The sequence below is a fragment of the Canis lupus genome, chromosome 24 (genome assembly GCF_003254725.2).
Source record: "Canis lupus dingo isolate Sandy chromosome 24, ASM325472v2, whole genome shotgun sequence".
NCBI lineage: Eukaryota > Metazoa > Chordata > Mammalia > Carnivora > Canidae > Canis > Canis lupus.
Window position 1 is genome coordinate 16149420 of NC_064266.1, and position 25394 is coordinate 16174813.

Sequence of the window (25394 nt, forward strand, 5' to 3'; positions counted from 1 at the left end):
CTCAATCCCAGGAACCTGAGATCATGACCTGAGTGGAAGGCCAACACTTAACCAACTGAGCCAGTCAGGTGCCCCTATATTTATTTTTATAAAGATTTATTTGAGAGAGAAAGGGAGATGAGAGAGAATCTCAAACAGACTCCCCACTGAGTACAGAGCCTGATGTGGGGCTCGATCCCAGGACCCTGAGATCATGATCTGAGCCAAGATCAAGAGTCAGATGTGCTTAACCAATTGAGCCACCCAGGGGCCCCTCACATTAATTTTATTGATCTAGCATAGGAGCCAGAAGCTTCCTCTTTTGATTGAAGAGGGAGGAGACAGGCTCCCAATACCCGAATAGCAAGCCCACCACCACCTACTCTTATTATTTTTGTTTTATCCCTTTAAATGTTAAATCCAAAGCTTCAGCTTCTCAGGGAATACCTCTGAAACCACAGGCCACATTTGAAGCCGCCCCCTCTTTTTTTTTTGCCTGAGGAAAGCTTTTTATTCTATCAGATTCTCAAAGCAATCTGCAATCAAACCAAGGTAAAATACAAATGTCTTCAAGCCTTCAAGAATGTTGTATTAAGACACGGCCCCTCTTGAATTACAAGTGCTGTGGGCTTAACTGAGTATGTACTGAGGGCAGGAATAAGCCCAGGACAGTAAGAAGGGACAGCCAGGGCTGGTAATCAGGCCAGATGGGCACCAGAACAAAATGTAACTGGTCTTTGCATTTCACTTTGTCTTTGCATTGGCCCTAGCCCGGAGTATGCATGACAGAGAATTTTATGATATAACCTCAAGAAGTAGGCAACCATCTCCAGAGCTTGGTTGCATGACAAGGCTGTGGCCTGAAGGAACCACCTGGTTAGGTGGGGGGGGGGGGGGGGGGGAGACAATGTTGCAAGCAGTGATCAACCAAGCTCTGGAGATGGCTGCCTACTTCCACATGGCCTTGGCTAAATAACCTAGCTGGGCAACAGTTTTCTCAACTGTCAAATGGGGATATAAATAGTACATCTCCCCTTGCTTATTGGGATAAGGCCAAGTAAACACTCAATAAATGTCAGGGATCATGATTACTATTTAGAGGAGACTTTATACTCCTTTTGTAATCATTTTCTTGTGTGACCTTTGCAGTGAACACTTCCTGAGGGTATGAGATTTATTATTATCTTTATGTTGTTTCCCCTTTAAGTACTTGCAGCCACATGTTTTAAAAGCATATCCTTTGCTTTGCTGCCTATTTCAGAACTTTTATCTTCAAAGGACCAAAGCAAGTGCACCTCCTCCACATTTTTCTTGTTTTTTAAGGTTTTTATTTTATTTTATTATTTTTTATTTACTCATGAGAGACACAGAGAAAGAGAGAGAGGCAGAGACACAGGGAGAGGGAGAAGCAGGTTCCATGAAGGGAGCCTGACATGGACTCGATCCTGGGTCTCCAGGATCAGGCCCTGGGCTGAAGGCGGAACTAAACCACTGAGCCACCTGGGCTGCCCCCACATTTTTCTTATATTCCATTTTCTGTAAATATCACAGGAAGTCAAATTTACAATGATTTGAACATTTCTAAGCTCGGCCAACAAAATGACAAAATGGATTTTCCAATCTCCACCGTGGATAATGCTTTCTGGCTAAAAATGTCTTGTGTGTTATGATGCTTTGACCTTCTTCCAGCACTTTCATAACTACTCCTTATTTTATTTATGTGCTTCTTTATTTATTTATACCTGTACCTTATCCCACCAAGGACTGAAGGTGGCTTTAAGGACACAGAGAAGTTGACAAGTTGGCCTGAAATAAAGGTAGAGTCAAAGAAAAACAAGAAAGAAAGCAAACCAAAACCCCTGAGAAAAGAGAAGAAAAAGGCACTATTTCTATTTCACAGAGAAGGAAACCAGGGCACAGAGCCACATAATGCTTTTTGAACAATGTGGGTTAAAAGCAAGAAATAAGCTGACATGAAGCCAGCCCTACAAATGATTTCCTGGGACTCTGAGGTATTGGGAAACGGACTCAAAACAAAACACACCAATTCAAAAAGACCACATCCAGCTCAGCAAAAGTGGGTCAGAGAGATGGGGACTCCTCCTGGGAGAAGTCCTGGGAGCTGGATGGGCTAGAGCTTAGGGGAAAGATGCCCTTGACAGCAACAATGATGGTCCATACGACAGATCAGGTATTATTAGGAAGGGCCAGGTACCATTCAAAAGCCGTCCTCAACGTGGATAGATCTGGAGGGTATTATGCTGAGTGAAATAAGTCAATCGGAGAAGGACAAACATTATATGGTCTCATTCATTTGGGGAATATAAAAATTAGTGAAAGGGAATAAAGGGAAAGGAGAGAAAATGAGTGGAAATATCAGTGAGGGTGACAAAACATGAGAGACACCTAACTCTGGGAAATGAACAAGGGGTAGTCATAGGGGAGGTGGTCAGGGGGTTGGGGTGACTGGGTGATGGGCACTGAGGGGGGCACTTGACAGGATGAGCACTGGGTGTTATGCTATATGTTGGCAAATTGAACTCCAATAAAAAATAAAAAATAAAAAATAAAGCCGTCCTCAAGAGTATCACCTCATTTACTACTCACCACAGTACTCTATGACATAGCATGAGTATTCAAGTCTTGCAAAGGAGGCCCAGAAAGTTTAAGTAACTTGCTCAAAGTCATAGAGTTGAGTGGGTGGCAGATTTGGATGCAGGAGGTCTGACCCCAGAACACCCTCCTAAACTGTCTTCAGAGACCCAATGAAGACAGGCCACCAATGGGAGGGCTGAATGACCAGGGATGGCCTCTTACAAAGCTGAGAGGGTAAGGAAAGCAGGCATGGTGGGTGGGTCAAGGAAGTTGCAAGGGAAAATGAAAACTCAGCTAGAAAACAAGGAAGTCAAGATCTAAATCCCCATGATGGACATGTGTCTTATTTTGATCCTCGCAGCTTGCTAGAGAAATTCCTGAAAGTGACCTCATAAGGAGTCAGGATGCTGACTGGTCCCCAAAACCCACCTTATCCATTGGACAGAACAACAGGATGATGTTGTTGATGCCAGTGCTGATAATGATTTAGGATTATTTAGGATTATTATCATCACTACCATCATCATCAACAATAGTGTTTGCTTTTTTTCTATGGTAAGTTTAGTGCTGCCATTCAATTTGATTAGTATTTGCTGAGCATATACTGTGTACCAGGCACTCTACTAGGCACAATGATTTTGAACACAGAACTTTATGTAATTTCTACAGCACATTAAGTATTATTTTAAACATTAAAATTTTTCTAAATCAGGGGCGCCTGTGGGACTCAGTTGGTTAGGTGTCTGCCTTCAGCTCAGGCCATGATCCCAGAGTTCTGGGATCCAGTCCCACATGGAGCCCCACACCAGGCTCCCTGCTCAGTGGAGAGTTTGCTTCTCTCTCTGCCTGTCACCCTGCTCGTGCTCTCTCTATATCAAATAAATGAATAAAGGAAGGAAGGAAGGAAGGAAGGAAGGAAGGAAGGAAGGAAGGAAGGAAGGAATAAATAAATAAATAAATAAATCTTTACAAAAAATTGTTTTTCTAAATCACATCACACATTGTTAGATGCAAGAAAGTTTCCTGTTATAACTTTGAGCAAAAAAATAGAATCCAGAGCTGTTTTTTAATTCCCAGTTCTTTCTTTCTTCAATTCCAGTATAATTAACGTACAGTGCTTTATTAGTTTTAGGTGTACAATATAGTGTTCAGCAATTCTCTACATTACTCAGTGCTCATCATGATACATGCATTCTTGATCCCCTTCACCTATTCCACCCTCCCCCTCTCCTTTCCCTTCTGGTAGCTATGTTTGTTCTCTATAATTAAAAGTCTGTTTATTTCTTTTTTTCTTCATTCATTAGTCTTGTTTCTTAAATTCCACAGATGAGTGAAATTGTGGTATTTGTCTTTCTCCGACTGACTTATTTTGCCTAGCATTATACTATCTAGCTCCATCCATGTTGTGGCAAATGACAAGATGTCATTCTTTTTTGTGTCTCTTTCTTCTCAGTTTTTAATATGCTGAAAGACATTCAGTATCCTTCTTAGTTTTCTGGTTAGTTGCACACATCAACTTCTCATGCCTGTTGAAGGTTAAGTTAATATTTGGAAAGTGATATGTGGTTTATAGTTTACTACTGGCAGAGACCAAGTCTCCTTGAGCTCACCTCCCATGTCCTAACACCCTGCCTGTGTTTGCTGAGTGCCCACCACGTGGGTAAACACCATGTCACCTCCTCAGTAGATGAAATCAGGAAATAGATCACAAGTAGGAAGAATCTGTCTAGACTGATGTAAAGGTTGCAGGTAGTGGCAAGCATTGTGGTAACACTCTAGCAGTAGAAGAGACATTTCCCTTCAACCATCCTGTAAGGTACCTGGATAGCCAATAGCAAGCACAGTGTTCAGTACAGAGTATGCACTTATTCAATGCTTACTGGATGAATAAAAAGCGTTAAATAGACAGCAATATGAATGTGTGCAAATAATATTAGGCAACTGTGTTCACTGTCTAAAATAACTAAAGTAGGATTATCTGATATTATTGGTTCATACTGACCCCACAAAATTCACCTGAATACATAAAGAAAATTCTCATTTACAGGCACCTGGGAGGCTCAGGCAGTTAAACGCCCAACTCTTGATTTTGGCTCAGGCCATGGTCTCAGGTTCATGGGACTGAGCCCCATGTCTCACACTCAGCAGAGTCTGCTTGTCCCTCTCCCTCTGATCCTCTTCCCACTCTCTTTCTCATTCTTTCTCCATCAAATAAACACATTTTAAAAAATTCTCCCTTACAGCATTATGTAGATAATTCCAAATTTGTTTTTCCCAATTTCTAAATCTTGCTATCCCTATTTTTGCTCAGGCTGCTATGTCTTGGAGCTGTTGGAAGTTACCAGATAATCCATAATCATCAGGTCCAGATTTGAGAGACAACATATTTCAATCAACTCAATTCTTTGAAGGAAGAAGACACGATTAGCCACAGACTTGGCACAAAGACCAATGATCTTCTCATCTTCACAAAGTAACTCAAATTCAAATTTAGGGAATTAGCTGAAAATTTATAGCAGACATAAAGCAGTGGGAACCTGTAGGGCATGTCTCGGATGTACAATGAAAGTAAAAATTCTACTGTACCACCTTAAATCATAATTGAGCAATCACCTGTTTCTTATTATGACTATTTCTCCATACTTCATTAATAATATATCAATAACATTAATAAAATAACTATGGCCAATAAGGCAATTTAAAAAAAATAACTTAAAACTCTACAGGTAATTTTGAAAGTACCCACAATAAGAAAACTCTTGAGGTCTAGTAATAAACGGTTATAAAAATGTTTCCTCCAAGATCTGATTAAATCTTGCATTATTGCTCTTCTCTGGAGCATTGGTAAGTATAAAATAACATGCCAATTTCTATTCCTTAAGCTGTATCTTCCTAGCATCACTCAGAATGTAGTAGCTTCAACAGCTACTCTTTTTATAGAGGATTCTGACATAAAGATATTTGCTCATCCTGAATAGATGTTTTTTTCCTTAAATGAGTATATGCACATCTACTTGTTCTATGCATCTATGAAACCTACATTGCCTGATTTTAAGTGTTGCCTTCACTCTCAAAAAAACAGAAATCATATTCTATATTCTTAGTTTTGGCTTTAGAGCTAGACTAGTCTGGGTTTGACCTTGACTCTGATTTTAAGTTTATGTATCATATTTTTACAACTAGACCTCCAGCTCCTTGCATACAGAAATCATGTGTTCCCACTGTTTTATGTCACTCTCAACCTAGAGCATGGTGCTGGATACAAAGAGGACAACAGCAACAAAAAAGTTTCATTCCAGGCATTAGGAATGGTTAGGTAGGTCCACCTAACCACTCCACTGGTTAGGTGGACCTCTAACAAACATGACATATAGGGGCACCTGGCTAGCTCAATTGGAGGAGCATACAACTCTTGATCTTGGGGTCATGAGTTCAAGCCCCATATTGAGTGCGGAGATAACTTAAAAATTAAATCTTACATGCCAGAGAATACATTCTCACCAACATAATTCTCACAAATGTGGTTTTGCTTAAAGACACCTCATATTAACTGAGATCCTTCATCATAAGATGATTTGTGGAGACTACATGGAAGCATCTCCAAACACAAATCAAAGCACTTGGCAAATGAGAAGCCATCTGCTGACATATGCACCTTCAATGAAGAGAACAGGATTAGATTATTTGCCTAAAATTATACACAAAGTTAGGAGAAAACATATATACTAATAGCAAATGCTAGGAAGTAATTCTATGGATACTCTGAGTCATTATTAATCAGAATAACTTCCCTGTAAAGGCTCTGTGCCAGTACAAATCACTTTTTTGCCCAGTACTGAGCAACATAAAGGATGAGAAATCTCCTCCTGAAAGGAGCTCAACAGATAACTAGAGGTCTAGAAACACCTGTGGGAGCACCACTAACTGTGACAGCAGCAATAGTAATGACCACAGGCCTTTACTAAGTGTGCTGAGCTCCGTTGCCTCCCTCAATCATCATGACAACCTAGGAAGCAGGCAGTATTATCATTTTCATCTACAGATGATGAAATTGAACAAGACAATGTGTAGCAACTTGCCCAAGGTCACAGTCAAGGTCAAATCCAAACTAGTCTGGCTCTAAAGTCAAAAATAAGAATACAGAATATGATTTCTGTTTTTTGAGAGGAAGGGCAACACTTAAAACCAGAGGGGTGCTTCTACACTAATAAATAGCATTCATTAAGGGATGCCTGGGTGGCTCCATTGTTTGAGCCTCTGACTCTTGGTTTCAGCTCAGGTTCATGATCTCATGGGTCATAGGAATCAAGTCCCAGGTGGGGTTTCCTGCTCCTTGGCGTGTCTGTTTGAGATCCTCTTCCTCTGTCCCTCCCCCCACATACTCGCACTCTCTTTCTCCCCCTCAAGTAAATAAAACTTTAAAATAAATAAATAAATAGCATTAAGATAATCGGCTCCCATTGGGAAAATAATAAAGCTATCACCCTGCCTCACACCTTATACCAAGATATACATTTTAAAGTTAAAAAAAATTTTTTTAACTGTAAAATTACCAGGAGATACCTATTTATATAATGTTGGGAATTAGAATGATTTTCTAAACATTGCACCAAAGCAGAGGCACTGATTGATAAAATTACTACATAAAAATCTAAAATCTCTGTACAACAACAAAAAAACCCACATTTACTTATAGTAGCCAAAAATGGGAGACAGACTAATGACCATTAATAGGGAGAAAGTTAAAAAGATTGTAGTGTATTTGTACTCCAAAATATTACGCACACCTTAAACTGGCTGAGGTATTAACAGCTAAAGAATGGTTGTGATAGAATGTGGAATTTTAAAAAGCAAGTTGCAGAACAATATGTTTTTGTTGGAGATTTCTGGTTTGCTAAAATCAAACACAAACAGTGACCAGACTTGAAAATTCCCTGAGCTGACACAGCCAGTTAATCATACATGCAAAGCTTAATTTAGTTTATTTTACAAGATGAGAAAGGCTAATGTGACCTGGGTCACTTCTTACTTATGCCTCTGAAAATCAGGAGCAAAACTTAAATTGTTCCCTGCAACTGACAGGTGGTAACCACTAACCAATTCCTTTACATTTAAGAAAATTCTAACACTGTAACCAATTATTGCAATGAATAGTCCCAGTCTCCACATTACATACACTGCTTTATAACAATATACTTCTGAGCCTCATTCCATATTTTGGTTTGAGCACTCTCAGTTTTTGCAAACTGTCTTTTTATTGTGCGTACAATAAACTTTTACTAATTACTACTTCAGGGATTCATTAGTTTTACTTGTTTTGTTGTATTTTTCTGAATTTTTGACAGGTTAAAAGCTATGCATAATCAACTGTACTAAAATACATATATTTACATATATGGTTTATCAACATGGAGATAGATATATTTATAGTATACTCCCCTAAGAATATACACAACACTACTGGTTACCACTAGGAAGGAGAAAGGGAGGGTGTGAAGAGAAAATGTTCTCTTTTGCTTCCTTTTGATATTTTACTTTTTTTTAAAGTACACATTAGGGCAGCCCGGGTGGCTCAGCGGTTTAGTGTTTGTCTTCAGCCCAGGGCCTGATCCTGGAGACCCGGGATCAAGTCCGACATTGGGCTCCCTACATGAAGCCTGCTTCTCCCTCTGCCTGTGTCTCTGCCTCTCTCTCTCTCTATCTCTTATGAATAAATAAATAAAATCTTTAATAAATAAATAAATAAATTTAAAAAATAAAGTACACATTAATTGGGTCATTTTAGAGAAAACATTTTAATCAGAGTATATAAAAATTAAAAGGCAAAACTGGGAAAATTATGGCAAAAAACGCTAAAGATTTAGTATTCTTGATGTATAAAGTACCCTTATGAATTAGTAAGGTGACAACAATTCCAATAGAAAACAGGCAATCTATAGAAAAGAAAATGTCCAAGAAAATACAGTATTTCTTTACACTATAATCATAGAAATGCAAATTAAAACATGAAAATTGCCCCCCCTATAATTAGCAAGGTTTCAAGAAATTATAATATTAGTGTTGAAAAGAGTCTTGGAAAAAATGATTTGCATCCCTTGTCTAGAGGACAAACGAGAGCAATTTTTCTTACAGAAATTTAGCTTGAAGAATAATTTAAGATAAATATAAGGGCTTACCCAGAAGGATGTTGAACACAGCCCTCTATAAAAGCAAAACCTCAGAAACAATGAAAATGATCAAACATAGGCAACTGTTTATTTGTATAATGATTTCTAAAGTTGTTTCAGGAGAAAAAAAAACACAATTATTTCAGAGAAACATAAGGAAGCAGAGGAAAACAAGGAAAAGGTGATCTCACAAGCACTTAAAAGAAAAAGGGCCTGGGGTGCCTGGCTGGCTGGGTTGGAGGAGCGTGTGACTCTTGATTTCAGGGTCATGAGTTCAGGCCCCACATTGGGTGTAAAGATTATTAAAAAAAAAAAAAAAAGCTAAATAAACTTTTAAAAAAAATAAAGAAAAGAAAAAAGGGCCAGGATTTTTTTTGATGCCCAACAGATTATTAAAAAAAAAAAAAGATTTATTTATCTGAGAGAGCAAGAAAGAAAGCACAAGCAAGGGGATGGGGCAGAGGGAGGGGCAGAGGGAGAGGCAGGCTCCTCCTGAGCAAGGAGCCCCTATGGGGCCTTGATCCCACCCCTGGGATCATGACCTGAGCTGCAGGCAGACACTTCACCGACTGAGCCACCGAGGTGCCCCTCTACAGTTGGGTTTTGACAGTTTTTTATATACTGGAGACACTAGTCCTTTGTTAGACAGCAGATATGCAAATATTTTCTCCTGGTCTGTACCTTGCCCTTTCAACCTCTTAATGTGGGCTTGCAGAGAGTGAGAAAGTTTTTAATTTTGAGGAGGTCCAATTTATCAAATTTTTGGCTACTGTAGATTTCATTTCAATCATTTCCATTTGCTTTTTTTATAACTTGGATTTCCTCACTGAAATTTTCTATTTTTTCATTTGTTTCAACAGAACTTGTAATTGATTGTTGAAGAGCTTTTATGGTGATTGCTTTTAAATTCTTAGCAGTTAATTCCAATGCCTACTTTGTCTCAGTGACTTGACTCATTCAACTCGTGACTTTTGGCTCTTGGTCAGACGAGTGATCTTGGTCCTATTTAAACCCTTTAGGATCCCTGGGTGGCGCAGCGGTTTAGCGCCTGCCTTTGGCCCAGGGCGCGATCCTGGAGACCCGGAATCGAATCCCACATCGGGCTCCCGGTGCATGGAGCCTGCTTCTCCCTCTGCCTGTGTCTCTGCCTCTCTCTCTCTCTCTGTGTGACTATCATAAATAAATTTAAAAAATTAAAAAAAAAAAAGTTAAAAAAAAAAAAAACCTTTATTTTAGCACAGAGCCATCCTGTTTAGGTTTAGCACACAGGCCATGGGCTGCTTTTATGGGTTGTGGTTCTAAGGACAGTTTAATTTTCAGAGCCTTTGCTGTTTCCTTGGTCTCCTTGATTTATTGGGTACAGTTAAGGCTCCCACAGGCCCCCGCTAGTGCTGCCCGAGGGACCAGCCCAGCCTGTGGGTGTCTCTTGGGGGTGGCTGATCTCAGGCCCCCTTTTCCAGTGCCACTAGCTGCTGCCCAGCTGGCCCAGTGAATGTAAGAGGACAGGGAGCAAGGGGAGTCTCAGGTCCACAGAGACAAAGGGGCTTCTCCAGCCAGGTCACTTATTGTGTTAACAGAATCCCGCTGCTCACGCCCCGGCCACCTGGGCCTGTCTTAGCAGAGGTCTGAGAGGAGAGGGCTTCCTCTGGCCACTTACTCTTACAGATTTTCTACAGATTCCCTCTTGTTGGTTGCTGGGCTCTCCTGGTGATGTAGGATGACCAACCGGTCAGTCCTGGGGAGAAATGAGCCTACCTGGGCCCCTTCTAGCTGCTGGGTTGCAGGCTGAAATGCACCTCCTTCTGCTGGGTGGGAGGACAGAAGACATCCTGCCTCTGCTGCTCCTTCTTTGGTCCTAGAGCCCAAAAAGCAATTCATCTTCTTACCATTGCTCAATATTCTTCGACTGCCTCTCACGTTTCCATGGTTTATAGTTGTATTTAGTAGGAAGTAATGGCTAGGCCATCATGTCAGATTAGAAATCCCAATAGATTTTTAAAATCTCATTACCCTTTCATGCTGCTATAACTTCATCAAATAGGGCAAATTTAAATCCTTTGGTCTTATCTTTGCAGAAAAGCACAACTTTTTCTTGCCAAATGCAAAAGAAAAATCAGATATCATTTTCTACCTTTGTTTTCTAGCCTCCTATCAATCAAGCAAGATAAATGAAAACGTGTCCACAAATTACACAACACATGTACGGTCACTAGACTTAACATTGGTAGCCTTAAGACAAGTTAGCTTCTCAGATTCTGAGAAAATAATCTCTAATAATTTGGAAGCTTTATCTCTAGTAGGCACAAAAACTGCAAAGAATGAATTATAAAAAGGCTTAAATTCTTGTTCTTGGTAAGGTTCAGGAATCTGTAAAAAGTTGTCACTAGAGGGCAGCAGACTCAAACACTGCCCCAAAGCAAGCAATTGCCGGGCACCATCTCCAGATTGTAGACTGAGAACAGCTGCTTAGGTTTTTACTGGCTAAAAACATGGAATATTATTTTAACCCATTCTTCCTCAAACTTGACTTCTAAAATGGCACTGGCTCATGGGTAACTTCCTCATTCTTTTACTTATACTGTGCCCAATATTCCCAGCATTTTCAATATTCCCCATATTTTCCAAGAGTTCTTAATAGAAGAAAATTCTGGATCTATCAACTGAATATATTGTAAAGAAATGGAGCTAAATCTCTTGGCTTGTTTGTCTGTTTTTAGAATTTATTTAAATTTTCCACTCAAGTGCATTATTTTGTGAGCAGGAACAAAGTCACAATGCTATAGGATGTAATAAGAATAGTTTTCTTGGGGTGCCTGGAAGAGTGTGTGGCTCTTGATCTTGAGGTCATGAGTTCAAGTCCTATGTTGGATGTACAAATTACTTAAGTAAATAAACTTAAAAAAAAAAAGAAAACAGTTTAAAACGCAGTCTTTAGAGGGTGCTTTGCAAGGGAACTTGGCATGAAGTTGTAGCAAGACAGCAGCTGGAGTTACCACCTTTCTGTTCTATTTGCAGCTTCCCATGTTCCCATGGCCAAAACAAAACAAAACAAAAAATGCTCTAAGTCATCTTCAAGTTCAAAGGATTCAGCAAACAATAGCAAGGCGGAGGCACCAGAAACGGACACCTGATTTCCATGACACATATGGTAAGGCTGTATTAGCTAAAGAAACCATTTTCTGTGTTGCATATACAGCAACACAAACTGGAATAGAAGGGGACCTATCCCCTGTTGGCAGAGTTACCCCAAAGGAATGGAGAGATCAGTAATCGTCCCAGCTGGTGTAATACTGTATTGTCTCAGGAATGACTCCTGATTGATGCCAAGTGAAAGCACTGTGCACCCATTAAAATATGGCACGATTGAAGAAATAAAGTACATGTGAAACCTTCAAAAAAATTAAAATCAAATTAAATAAAAAGCAGTCGTTAGAGATATCCTTAAAGCCACGGCCACATGCACTATAATTAGAGAAATATTCCCTAGAAAAATGAGTTAAAGAAACAACTCTGCTTGGAACATACTTTCTTCGAAATGGAATGATAATTTTCTGCTCTCAGAAGCACGTTATCTCCTCACAGATGTTCTTTTCTCTGCTGTAGTCTCATCAGGAGAAAAGCCGAGGGCTTTAGAGAGGCCAGTATGGGCTAGTCTGAAGACTTCCCAAATGAGAGTCAGGCAAATCTGCAGGGATTAGGTAAGAGTAGATGGTATTCAACTTAGAAGCTTTCTCATCCTAGAGTCCACATAAGATTAATCACAAGCTAAATTTGATGACAAAGCTCTAACGTGGCAATCAAGGGACTGTGAGACTTTATATCATTTTCATACCTTATCAAAATTACACTCATATATGTTTTTCAGGCATTCATTCAACCAGCCTTTACTGAGCACCTACTATGTGCCATGTGCCAGGCACTATATGCCCTTATTCTCTGCTCACACGTCAGGGTCTAGGTTTAAAAGGCAGCAGCTGCAAACACTGTGTGATGAGACAAAGAACAAAATGTGAATCTCGAAAGGCTAGCATGGGTGACCCAAAATGGATAAAGTGCTTACCCTTAAAAGATATGTTCCAATAAGCTGGGTTTCTGTAACTTCAAGCATGTTAGCAAAACCCAGCTCCACAAAAAACTCTAGGGAGCCTGGAGGTAAATAAAGGGCAGCCACTTGGCAAACAGCATGATTTATAACTTCAATGGGCAAAGAGCCAAGTTTAAGAATAGTTCCTGGGCCAGATGAGAAAATTTCTTCTGGACAGAAAAGTTATGAAGGGTTGTACTCACTCCAGCAAGCAAAGTGAGAAGACTCATTTTCTTCCCTCAGGTTTAACATAAGAAGTTGGATCCTACCTCGTGTTGAGAATAGTCTGCCAATGGTTAGAGCTTCTTCAATGAAAGGAAGAGGAGAGGTTGAAAGGCAAGCTCAGGGAGCAGTGGACATAACTCTGGTCAAAATGATCCAGAGTTCTAGTCACTCCTAGGATGGTGCTGATACTGAAGATATACTCGGGGTTAGCAGGGTTAGCAGGAAGAAGCTAGCAGAGACTGAAGGAGAAATACTTAAAACTTACTACTTAGCACTTACTCATACCTGAATGTTTGCATTTCTTTAAAGTTATGCCTTTGAAGTCAGCCTGACCCAGATTTGAGTCTTGGTTTTCCACTATTCTTTGGAAAACATATCAATATAGAACCTCTATAAGACTATTTCCTCCTGGGAAACATGGAGATCATGATAGTACTTGTTTCTCGGGGGCAGATGTGAGAATCAGAAAAAATGGTGGATAAAACATGCATAGCACAGCACAGCATCTGGAATGTAAGTGTACAATAAACTATTAATCTTTCTGTCTTCTCAATTCAATATAGTCTCCTTTGTCCTACAAATACATAAAAGTGAATTGTACTGATGACGGTGACATTTGACTACTTCAATCAAGTTGTTTTCTGATATTTTAAGAAGACACAGCTGAGTGACAAGTCATGACTGAATGCTTACTTGTAGAAGCCTGGAGAGAGAGCTCTCAGGTCAGACCCTGTACACCTGAACTGCAAAGATAAATGCCCGTAGGCGTGGCTCTCAACAGGAACACAACCTGTTTTTCAAATCAGTGGGGATTTCTTTTTAAAACTTTAAGTGCGGGCAAAGTACACAGAAGCAAACAAGCTTCTCCCATAGCAGATGTCTTTGAAACTCAAAAGAGAGGAGCAATGAGAGATGTTGCAGATGGCAACTGGCATACTTGAGCCTTTGAAAACAATTCTCCTCTTAAACTAGTACTTCTAATGACTACTTAGTGTTACCTACACTTTAGCAGCCTAAAATAGAGAGCTGTATTCTTCTCTTTTTAGAAAAGGGATGGAAAAGTCACAGTTAAATCTGTACAGAGAGTCACTGAAGAGATAGAGTTGCCAGGTTGCTATGTGACCTTGGGTGACCTTCTTCATCATCAAGCCCCACTGTCCCTTGCAGAAAATGACATATCAAGGTGAGCTGGGGGGTTTTCAAACTCTTTTTGGCCCTGACATCCTTTCTTTCAATGACTGCTCATCTGGAAGCCTATAACACAAATAAGTTGATATGGGGAGCAAGAGTGGAGAGGCCAGGGCCCCCAGATGTTCAGTCCTGACCTTACAGCTCCTGAAGAGTGGCCTGGATCTGAGTTTTAAAACCACTGGCCAGGGGTACCTGGGTGGCTCAGTGGTTGAGCATCTGCCTTTGGCTCAAGTCGTGATCCCAGGGTCCTGGGATCAAGTGCTGCATCAGGCTTCCCACAGGGAGCCTGCTTCTCCCTCTGCCTACGTCTCTGCCATGTCTCTGTCATGAATAAATAAATAAAATCTTAGAAGGAAGGAAGGAAGAAGGAATAAAGAAGGCAAAAAAGAAAGAAAACCACTGGCCCAGTGGTTTTCTCTTACTCTGTGGGCCTTCGTCCTCTGCACTTACTATGCTTCACTACTTGGGTCACACAATGAGAACACACTGCCGCCTTAAAACAGTAGCAAGCAAAGAGTTCAAAATCCTGTTTAGGATCCTAAAATGAAGCCTAAGTGGCTAAATCTGCAGATGCCACCTGAGGGAGCTCTGCCAGACGGCACACTCAAACTTTCCAAATAAAACCCATCAGCTGGACAGGGGATAGTAAGCACAAGATTTTGTTCTGAGATTTCTCAGAGAATTAGTTCATCAATCTCCTTCTTTCCCTTCCTACCTATACCTTAGGTCCAGTTTAGAGGTCGCTGGGTCACTAGCCACTAGGTTGGGTATCATTTAATGCACTATAAGGAAAACATCTTTAACATTATTTACATGTCTAAAATAAATCCTGACTCCTATATAAAATGACACCACCACATTGGGAATTCTATAATTATTACATAAACTCTATTTTGAGATTTTAGGTTTAAGAGCTTAAAATTTCTTATGGAAATAAGATTTTCCAGAATTACAAATAGGTATATGAATCATAGAAAGGAAAAAAGACATTTTTATCTATTCTTAAATAGCAACTTCCTTGGATGAAATGCCTAAATATCCAGGTTACAAAATGGCCTTTGAAGATTGGGATGTTGACAGATTGCAAAAGAAAAATAAGAGGACATTAAACCACTATTTAACTTTAGACATATAGCTAGGGCTGTCAGCTAGGGTTTTTAGTCATCAAAGAATTATTACGCTTAGCATTCAATTTGCTGTATACATTCAACCAATTTCTCAACAGATGCTCTTAGAAGTTAAAGTTTAAGGAAAGGGCTCACCACCTCCATACTGCAATGTGTAAGCAAAAACTTCAGAGGAGCTCTTTGTCCTGTATTGGAATGTATCTGGGGTGCTCTCCAGAACAAAGGTTGCAGAGAGCCCTGATGAGATCACCAACACAAACTATGCAGACTTTCTCACGCTATAGTAGTACACACAGGACTTCACCGCCAGGAAACCTTGGTGACTTTGCTATTGAAGGGTTTATCCAAGACCAATGACCACCTCACTTGGTACTTCTGTTTACTCTACACTTTTCTTAAGCCCAATTAAAAAAAGAGAGAAAGGAAGCAAGTATCTAAGAGGCAGGGAGTCTAAGCCTATCAATAAATGTGTACTACAGATTAACTGACAGACTTAATTCAGCAGTCTCTTAAGTGGCCTGGAGTTGACCAGAGAGGAAAAAACACATTTCAAGGATGGGAACAACGCAGCTGAGACACTACGGCCTGACTCAGCATAAAAGCAAGCCCAACAGGAGTGGCAGGCCTATGCTAATGAGTAGTTAGACACCCATGAACAGGAGCCTGTATTCAGCTGGCATGCCCCTGTATGTTGCCTGGTACCTTGCCAGTTATTAAAATATTGCAAAATACTGCTGAATTGGTCATTAAATATTTTGAACAAATGCCCTGGGCATGCGATTACACATGGCCCTGAAAATGAGGCACAGGAGCTTTGATGAGAATTGGAAGGAAAGTATATACAATGACATCTCAAAGAGACTCAGAGGAATATGATGGATATGCAGTTTCAAGAAGACCTTTTTAGCAGTGTGGTCTTCTGCTGGATCTCACAAGGAAGGGCAGAGGGGGGCAGTTTCCTACTCTTGTACCTGGCTTAGGCGACAAGTGGCTTGTTCTACCATCACTTCATAAAGAGTGGCTAGACGACACTTGCTCAAGACACCAGTTCAAGACAGACGAGCTAAAACAAAACAAAACAAAAAAGACAGACGAGCTGTGTTTATTTGGACAGAGTTCAGCCTCTCCTGCCTTTGGGTATCCAGGCTGAAATGACCAAGGCTTTGAGGTTTTTCTGACTAATATCTCAGATTGCTATCAACTCATTATTTTCTAGAAAGTGCTCTTAAGTCTCATGTCTCTTGCCACTAATATCCTCCTCCAGGGCATGAACAGTGATATGGCAGTTGGGTATACAAGATAAGAGCTGAGAAATATCCATTAAGGGGGGGTGCCTTGGTGGCTCAGTCAGTTAAGTGTCTGACTCTTGATTATGGCTCAGGTCACGATCTCAGGGTCCTGGGACTGAGCCCCTCCTTGGCCTCCACACTCATCAGGAAGTCTGCCTGAGATTCTCTCCTTCTGCCCCTCCCCACCCACTCACGGGCACATGCATGCTCTTTCTCTCAAATAAATAAATAAATCTTTAAATTTTTTTTTTTTAAAGATTTTATTTATTTATTCATGATAGTCACAGAGAGAGAGAGAGAGAGGCAGAGACACAGGCAGAGGGAGAAGCAGGCTCCATGCAGGGAGCCCGACGTGGGATTCGATCCCGAGTCTCCAGGATCGCGCCCTGGGCCAAAGGCAGGCGCCAAACCGCTGCGCCACCCAGGGATCCCAATAAATCTTTAAATTAAAAAAAAAAAAGAGAGAGAGAGAAAGAAGTATCCATTAGATTTAACTCCTAGGGAAGATCACTGGCATCTGAGCAAGGGCAGGCTTGGTCTAGTGAGTTATGGGGGTAGAGGACATGTGCTCAGGAGTGAGGAACAATCGTTAAGAGGAACATGGGATGGAATATAGGCAACCCTTTCAAAAAGCTTCACCAGGAAGAGCAGGTCAGTGATAAGCCAAACCCAGAGGCCGCACAGTGAAATGGGGGATGCTTTACAAAAGTGAGGCTTAAGCTCGGGTCCATATCCTTACAACCTGGCTTTTCCAGTGGTCCCTGCCATCTCCCAAAGCTAAGACCACTTGTCCCTTACCTGCTCTTCTTCAAGGGGTTACAACTGTGATGCTGACTTCAACCTTGAAGTTGGGACCTTGCCACTCATTGATAAGCCACCTGCACACTGCCTGCCACCGGCCCGGGATTTCTGGGTACTCTTGCTGCATTACCCCTTGGAGGGCTGTGCTCTGCTACCAGCGGGTACCCTATACTACCACTGTGGCTCCACCCCCTTGCTAACTGTGTGTCTGAATTTTGACTGCAGATTTTGACAACTGGGCTAATTTGACTGAGTCTTAGTGGTCAGCTCCTGGCTCCTATTTCACCCAGCAGCTAGAGCTCCAGGTCCTGGGTTCACCTTCAGACCTCCATTCCACTGTAAGTAAACCTGCCATACTCTACCAGTTCTTAGTCAATTATATTGTGAGCCAAGCACAAGCTACATGAGAGTAGCCAACAGCAAGAGAGTACTAGGGTGGGTACAGCCCAATGGTGACTATCAGCTGGAAACCTTTGACTGTATTTACCAATCTCTAGAAGATCAACTTCCTAATAACACACAATAGCAAACGAGCAAACCAAAAATGCAGTAGGCTTGGGAGCTAGATATGTGAAAAGTCTGAGACAGAATGGTAGCCACCAGAGCACCAAGAGAGACTAATGTAAACGCAGGCTCTGTCTCTGAGCAAATAGATCCAGTGTTATCAGAACTAGATTAAACTGTGGGCAAAATCTGCTGAAAGGCATGGGGGAGGGAACCTACAACTAAAACCACCCATGAACACGATAAAGGGTAGGAAGGTGGATCCTACTTACAAACAGAAAATTAAAACTAAAGACCCTGGACAATTTTGAGAACATGGAGGTGGAAGATGATCAGCCCAGAGCAAATCAGTTTTGGCAGTTAGGGCAGTGACTTCTCCCAGAGTTTAGGATTGTCCACCTGAACCATTTCATTGGTTGGTAATGGCCAGATTACCAGTGACAACCCTTCCTCAATTTACTTTGTAAAACATCTCTTTCTGGAGCGCCTGGGTGGCTCAGTCGGTTAAGCATCTGCCTTCAGCTCGGTCATGATCCTGGGGTCCTGGGATCAAGCCCCGCATCAGGCTCCCTGCTCAGTGGAGAGTCTACTTCTCCCTCTCCCTCTCCCTGCTGATCCCCCTGCTTGTGCTCGTACTCTCTGTCAAATAAATAAATAAAATCTTTTTAAAAAATCTCTTTCTCACAACTCAAAAATATTACAACAAAATAAATAGTCTTCCAAGCTGTGTAAACTTTACCTAGTGATATCAGAATGAAGTTCCCTTTTGGTGGCGAAAGCTGAGTGGATTTATTTCCACTTACCATAAACTATCAGCTATGAAGCTACTAAATACAAAGGTGGCTGCCTTCCATTTGATCCTAGCATAAACCCTGCTCCCATCATGGCTGAAAGATATAATTTTCACTAGTTCTTAGGAAGCTTTAGGTGGATCTGGTCCAATTTTAAGTAATCATAATATGTACTGTTGAGTAATAGATGGCATAGCATATAAAGGTATTGCAGAATGGTGGACTGCATAGCAAAATAAAATTGCTTTTAAATATTTAATTCTGGGCACCTGGCTCAATCCATTAAGTTCAGTTGGTTAAGAGTCGGTGCTCTTGATTTGTCTCAGGTCATAATCTTGGGGTCATAACATCGAGCCCCATGTTAGGCTGCTCACTCAGTCAGTGCCAAGTCTGCTTGAGATTCTTTCCCCCTCCCTCTCCTTCCCTCTCTGCTCCTCCCACCACTCCCTCAAATAAATAAATAAAATCTTTAAAAATAAATAAATAAATATTTAAGTCTGAATAAAATAGTACTAAAAATTTAACATTCCTCCCTAAAATTACCCCCTCCCAAAATGAGTTGTTTGCAATACCAAGCTAACAAACTTGCCTAAATTTATTTCTGGGCAGCTCCTTATCGCAGTGATATCCTCTACTTGGTTATTTTTGTTAGAAAAAGCAACTTTTGGGACACCTGGGTGGCTCAGTGGTTGAGCATCTGCCTTGGGCTCAGGGCACAACCCCAAGTCCCAGGATCGAGTCCCATATCTGGTTCCCTATGGGGATCCGTTTCTCCCTCTACCTGTGTCTCTGCCCCTCTCTTTGTTTCTCTCATAAATAAATAAAATCTTTAAGAAGAAAGAAAAAGCAACTTTTTTCTAATAAAAATGTGATTTAGAACAGTGCCTTTGGGGTTCAGCCCAGCTACCCCATTTACTAAGTGACACTGGCAAGCTTCCTAAAGTCTCCAAGTCTACATTTCCTTATTTATTTATTTATTTAAAGGTTTTATTTATTTATTTGACAGAGGGAATACATGAGCACAAGCAGGGGGAGGGGCAGGCAGAGAGAGAGGTAGAAGCAAGCTCCCTGTGGAGTAGGACGTCCAATGTGGGACTTGATCCCAGGACCCTGGGATCATGACCTGAGCTGAAGGCAGACACTTAACCATCTGAGCTACCCGGGGCACCCCTACATTTCCTTATTTATAAAATAGGGTTGCTTTCTACTTCTCAGGTTTGTGGTAAGAATTAAATGTAGCAATCTTTGTGAAACACTTAGCATGGAGCCCAATGACACAAAATCTGACAGGGAGCAAGCTCACCATAAATGGGACTGATCAGTATCCACATATTCTAAGACATTCCAGCATCTAGCTATACAGAGAAAAGTAATTGTAGAACCTTCCTTGGGGTAGTACATGCAAACCAATGTGAGTGTTTTAAACACAAGCTGCAGATGATGATGAGACATAGCCCCGGGGAAGAACAGGAGATAAAACTGGATGCTAGGAAGGGTTTCGTTTGGAAAGGTCAAGTTGGGGTACATGGGGGAGGAGGTGTGTGTGAGAATGTGTAGGTAAAGAAAACATGAATAGGATGCATTTTAGGAGCATAAGAGAGACAGAGCCTCCAAATCTCTCTTCTACCTGTCCTTGATTCCTGAAATTAAACCATTCTTTTAGGGCTAGGTACTCTTAAACAAAGACCCTCTTGGAAAAGCTAACACTTGAAGCTACAATTAGTCATTTATCTTTCAGTCCAAGTTTCAAACTATTTTTTGGGAGGCTTTGATGGGTGACATGTGGAGGCCCTGGGCACCCAGGGTTGGGGCAGAGGCTCAAGCAGGGAGGAGAAATGAGAGCTGGGAACATGAAGGGCACGGACCTAGAGGGACTCACCTGGGTGTGGGGTGCACATTACACACCTCTTGTGTTCTATCTTGACAGAAACAGCACAGGATTTATACCATTGCACATGACTTGATAACTCGCTACGCACACATTAATGGCTGACAGTTTGGCCACGTCTCCATCAGTTACATACAGTTGGACAATCTCCTCCAACACTGATGGTGCTATGGGGCTAAATTCAGGCTTCACCTAATTCAGTGACTATGACTATGACTCCCACTCCTTATACATGGAACTTTCCAAAACTGCTCATCATCAGCCTTAAGCTACGTGTGGGGGTGTAGGGGGTGGGGGAAGAGAGATGTTTTATGTTGGGATCAAGTTCAGCCCTAAATCCATCTAGGTATATCTCATAATGAAATAGTAATAGCAATTAACATTTATCATTCATTCCTCATACAAGTATTTATTGAGTACCTGCTATCTTGGAGTTGATGTTTCAGTGAGGGGAGACCAATTAAGAGTCATACCTGGTGCCCAATGGTACTCGTGCTGTGGAGAAGAATAGAGCCTGGGAAGAGTATGACAAAAAAAACCTCAGCAGGAGGGAGGGTGGCTGGCTCTTAGACTCGAAGGTAAGGGTGAGGGTGGCTGGCTCTTAGACTTGGGAGGTAAGGATGGACCTTGTGAAGGGTGAATGCACACTTGGTGTGACAGCGGCCCAGCCCAGTAAAGGCAAGGAGAATGGTAGAAGGTGAGGTTAGAGAGGCAGCAGGCCCAGGGCCCAGACAGCATGAGTGCCAGGTAAAGACTTCAGCTTTTGCTCTGAGACAGATGAGAAGCCAAGGGAGTTCTGTACCAAGGACTAACATGAACTGATTTATATTTTAGAAGGATCTTCTGGTGGCTGTGTTGAGAAGAGACTGTAGAAGGAGAAGGGTGGGTATGGAAAGAGCTGGTTAGGAGACAACCATAATCCAGAAGACACACAAAAGTGGCCCAGACTAGTGTGGTGGTCATAGAGACGAACAAACTGTTTAGGTTCTAGATATTCAGTGGAGCTGACAGTGATGGGCTGGATGTGAGAGAGGTTGAGAATGACTCCTAGGTTTGGGCCTAAGTGAACAGATGGATAAAAGTGCTTTTTGGGATGAGAAAGCCTTGAGGAATAGGTGTGCATATACAAGGTGGGGAGGAACTGGGGACAGGTAGAGGAATTAGCAATTTGGTTTAGGATATATCAAATTTAAGAAGTCTAACAGAAATCTAAGAGATGATGTCAAATACACAGAGCTCAGAGCTGTTAGGAAACGTGCCCCAAGTCCCACAGCCAGTAAGTGGCAGGGCTTTGAGTCCAGGTCTGTGGACCTCAGGGTCTGGGCTGGGCAATGAATAGGGAAGAAGATAAGGGCTTTGCAACCAGAGATGGTCACTAACTATGTCAAGAAATCATCATTAAGCTTAAATAATAGGCTTTTTAGCAATTCAGTCATGGAAATTTGTAGAAAAGTTGTTCCCAAATACAGAGTATACTTCCATGCAAGGAAGACTAAAGTCCCCATTACATCCTCTGTAACATGTAACAGGCTCACATTGCTACTTTCTCAAGTTTCAAAAGAACAAAACAAGAAACAATTCCACCCTCTCCCTGTTGAGTCTCTGAATGCAGCCGGACAGAGATTAAAAAGGGACTCAGACACAAAAGGCCTCCAGAGGGGCACCTGGGTGGCTCAGTGGTTGGGCATCTGCCTTCAGCTCAAGGCATGATCCCAGGGTTCCAGGATCAAGTCCTGCATCGGGCTCCCTGCATGGAGCCTGCTTCTCCCTCTGCCTATTTCTGTGCCTCTCTCTGTGTGTCTTAAATAAATAAATAAATAAATAAATAAATAAATAAATAAATAGGCCTCCAGAAAACAGTTCCTTGTCCTAGTTATACCAGAGAGTTTGTCCTGCGAAATCTCTCCCCACAGCTGTGCTAGATAAGATGTTTTCCCCCCCGAGACAATGAATGTTCCTCAGAGAGGTGCTATCGGAAGGGAGAGAGACAAATGAACAACGTACCCATATTTATCAGGGTGTTTCTGTGTGTGTGTCAATGTTAGCTTGTTTTAAACCCTGTTTCTTACCTGAATCCACATCAGAGGAGCAAGGAATAGAAAGGGCTTCCTCTGAGCTGAAAGCCTCGCTGCCGGCCTCCTGCTGGGGTCTCTGCAGAATGTAATCTCTTATGTCATAAACCGATGGCAAGTCCAACACACTGCTCTCCTCTGACTGGCTGCCTGGAGTGGCTTCCTGGGTCGCCATAGTCCTGCTATGGAAAAAAACAATTTTATACAAAAGGCATGGCGCAAGAGGAGCCGCCATTTTGGCCACAGCTTGAAGGGCAAAAGTTCCAGCCTCTGCCACTTAAAGTCCCAGAAGGCTTTACTTTCCTAACAGTCTTCCCTGTCCTACTTTAGACCTACTATGTGCTTACCACATTTCTTCATCAGGAAAAACAAATGCTCTCGGCACAGAAAGAAACCATTGATAATTTCAGTTGAAGGGGCGTCTGGGTGGCTCAGTGGGTTAAGCATCAGACTCTTAGTTTCAGCTCAGGCCATGATCTCAGGGTCCTGAGATTGTGAGGTCTATTTGCAGATTCTCTCTCCCTCTCCCTCTGCCCCTCCTGCTCATGCACTCTCTCTCTCTCCAAAATAAACAAATCTTAAAAATATATAAAATAATTTCAGCTGGAGAATAAGCTGCATGTCTGATAATGATGAAACACTGCGGCACTATAATCCAAGAACTACAAGAATACTTAATGAGAAAAGAAACTGTTTATGACATATCATGTGGAAAAAAGATTTCTAAACAATAGGTAGAATTTGATCCAGATTTTATAAAATACAATATCATGTGTGTGTTTATGTGTGAGAAAGAGAGAGAGAGAGCAAGAGAGAGAGATCTACAGATCTATAGCTTTTAAAAAAAGCATCTGGAGGGGTATATTCCAAATTAATTTCAATGGTAATTAATTCGGGGGTTTAATTTTTTTCTTTTTTTTTTAAGATTCTATTTATTTATTCATGAGAGACACACACAGAGAGAGGCAGAGACACAGACAGAGGGAGAAGCAGGCTCCATGCAGGGAGCCCGACGTGGGACTCGATCCCAGGTCTCCAGGATCACACCCTGGGCCGAAGGCGGCACTAAACCGCTGAACCACCCAGGCTACCCAGGGGTTTAATTTCTGAACACTGAGATTGTAGGTGACTTGTATTTTTATCTGTGGCCTACTGAAACATGCATTCAGTCAATTATTTAACATGCCAGGTCCTGGATATACAAAGGTGAATGTAATAGACCCTTCTTCAAGTTGCTCACAGTTTGGGCCAATCCAAAACAGAGACATACCATGTAAACAGAAGGACAAGACAAAGAAGAACCCAGAAAGGGACAGTGAGCTTTCTAGACGGGGTTATCCCCAAGCAAGGGGCAGGCCAGACCATGACCAGCAGACAGCATAAATACCAGTAGAACCAGCTTGGGCAACCACAAGTGGCATGAGTGTCAGGAGTTTAAAGTGAGAGTCAAAGGACAGTTGTGTGTGGGCAACTGGGGAAGGGCAACCCTGTGGTTTCAGCTAGATGACCGTGGGGCTCTCCCCTATCCCTACCTCAGCTCTGGGAAGGCAGCATGGTCTGGCTGCTGTCAGCAACATGCATATACACACTCTCCAGCTGAGTTGTAGACTACAAAGGTGGCTTACTGGGTTCACATTTGGACATTCCTTGTTAAAAATTAAGTAGGGCAGCCCAGGTGGCTCAGCGGTCTAGTGCCTGCCTTCGGCCCAGGGCATGATCCTGGGGACCCGGGATCGAGTTCCGCGTAGTGCTCCCTGCATGGGGCCTGCTTCTCCCTCTGCCTGTGTCTCTGCCTCTCTCTCTCTCTCTCTCTGGTCTCTCATGAATAAATAAATAAAATCTTTAAAAAAAATTAAGTGTTCCCCGGGGCACCTGGGTGGCTCAGTAGTTGAGCATCTGCCTTTGGCTCAGGTCGTGATCTCGGAGTCCTGAGATTGAGTCCCACATCGAGTTCCCCACAGGGAGCCTGCTTCTCCCTCTGCCTGTGTCTCTGCCTCTCTCTCTCTCTCTCTGTGTCTCTCATAAATAAATAAATAAAATATTAAAAAAAAATATTAGGTGCTCCTAAAAGAATAAAATAAAATAAAATTAGGTGTTCCTTACCCTCCCTCCCCTGTTCACGTTTACTTGTGGATGCTGGTTTCTCTGCTGGAGGGTTCTTTACAATGAACTCAGCCCTGCCCACCCCTATCAAATAACTATGGGCCTAGGGAGATCCTAAGCCCTCTGCAACTCTGTGTTTCATAAATTACTGTCATCAACAAATCATATTAGAGCATTTTGCCTGCCATGGGCCACCATGCACCATGCAGAGGAGCTACATGGTCAGATCTACAGATCTGGCAGCTGGATAGGAGATGGATTTGCAGGGCTTCAGTCCAGTGGCAGGCAATCTGAGAAGCAACAGGAATTCCTTCACTTGCCATGATCCTTGTAAGAGAGGAGGAGCCTGTGTACGAGGACAAGGTACACAAGAGCAGGGGACAGATTAAGTAACATATTTAGGAACTAAAATGAGATAGAACTTAATAACTGAATGGATAAAGGAGCTAAAGAGAAAGTGAGAGTCAACAAGGAGTGAGAGCTTCGACAGCTGGGTTTGTTTTATCTACTGAGTTAGAGAAAACTAGAGGAGGAATGGTTTTAGGAGGAGGCAGTAATCCAAACTATGGAACACTGAG

At 41.8% G+C, this 25394-nt stretch overlaps 2 protein-coding genes across 6 annotated transcripts in view; one reads left to right on the forward strand and one right to left on the reverse strand.

Annotated features, from left to right (window-relative positions):
- LOC118352292 (cytochrome c oxidase subunit 7B, mitochondrial-like) overlaps window positions 1-12063 on the forward strand; it is a 49726-nt gene extending 37663 nt beyond the window's left edge. The window contains exon 2 of the mRNA XM_035706028.1: window positions 11757-12063. Within this exon, the coding sequence (XP_035561921.1) occupies window positions 11757-12011 (255 nt within the window). The 3' untranslated portion in view covers window positions 12012-12063. The remainder of the gene's footprint in view (window positions 1-11756) is intronic.
- Window positions 1-25394, reverse strand: part of SHLD1 (shieldin complex subunit 1) — a 79522-nt gene that overhangs the window by 47579 nt on the left and 6549 nt on the right. For 4 of the 5 annotated variants that reach the window (XM_025469364.3, XM_049100438.1, XM_025469368.3 and 1 more), the window contains one exon: window positions 22711-22895. In XM_025469364.3, coding sequence (XP_025325149.2) covers window positions 22711-22895 — 185 coding nt within the window. The remainder of the gene's footprint in view (window positions 1-22710; window positions 22896-25394) is intronic. The other variant, XM_025469365.3, reaches the window with a different exon arrangement.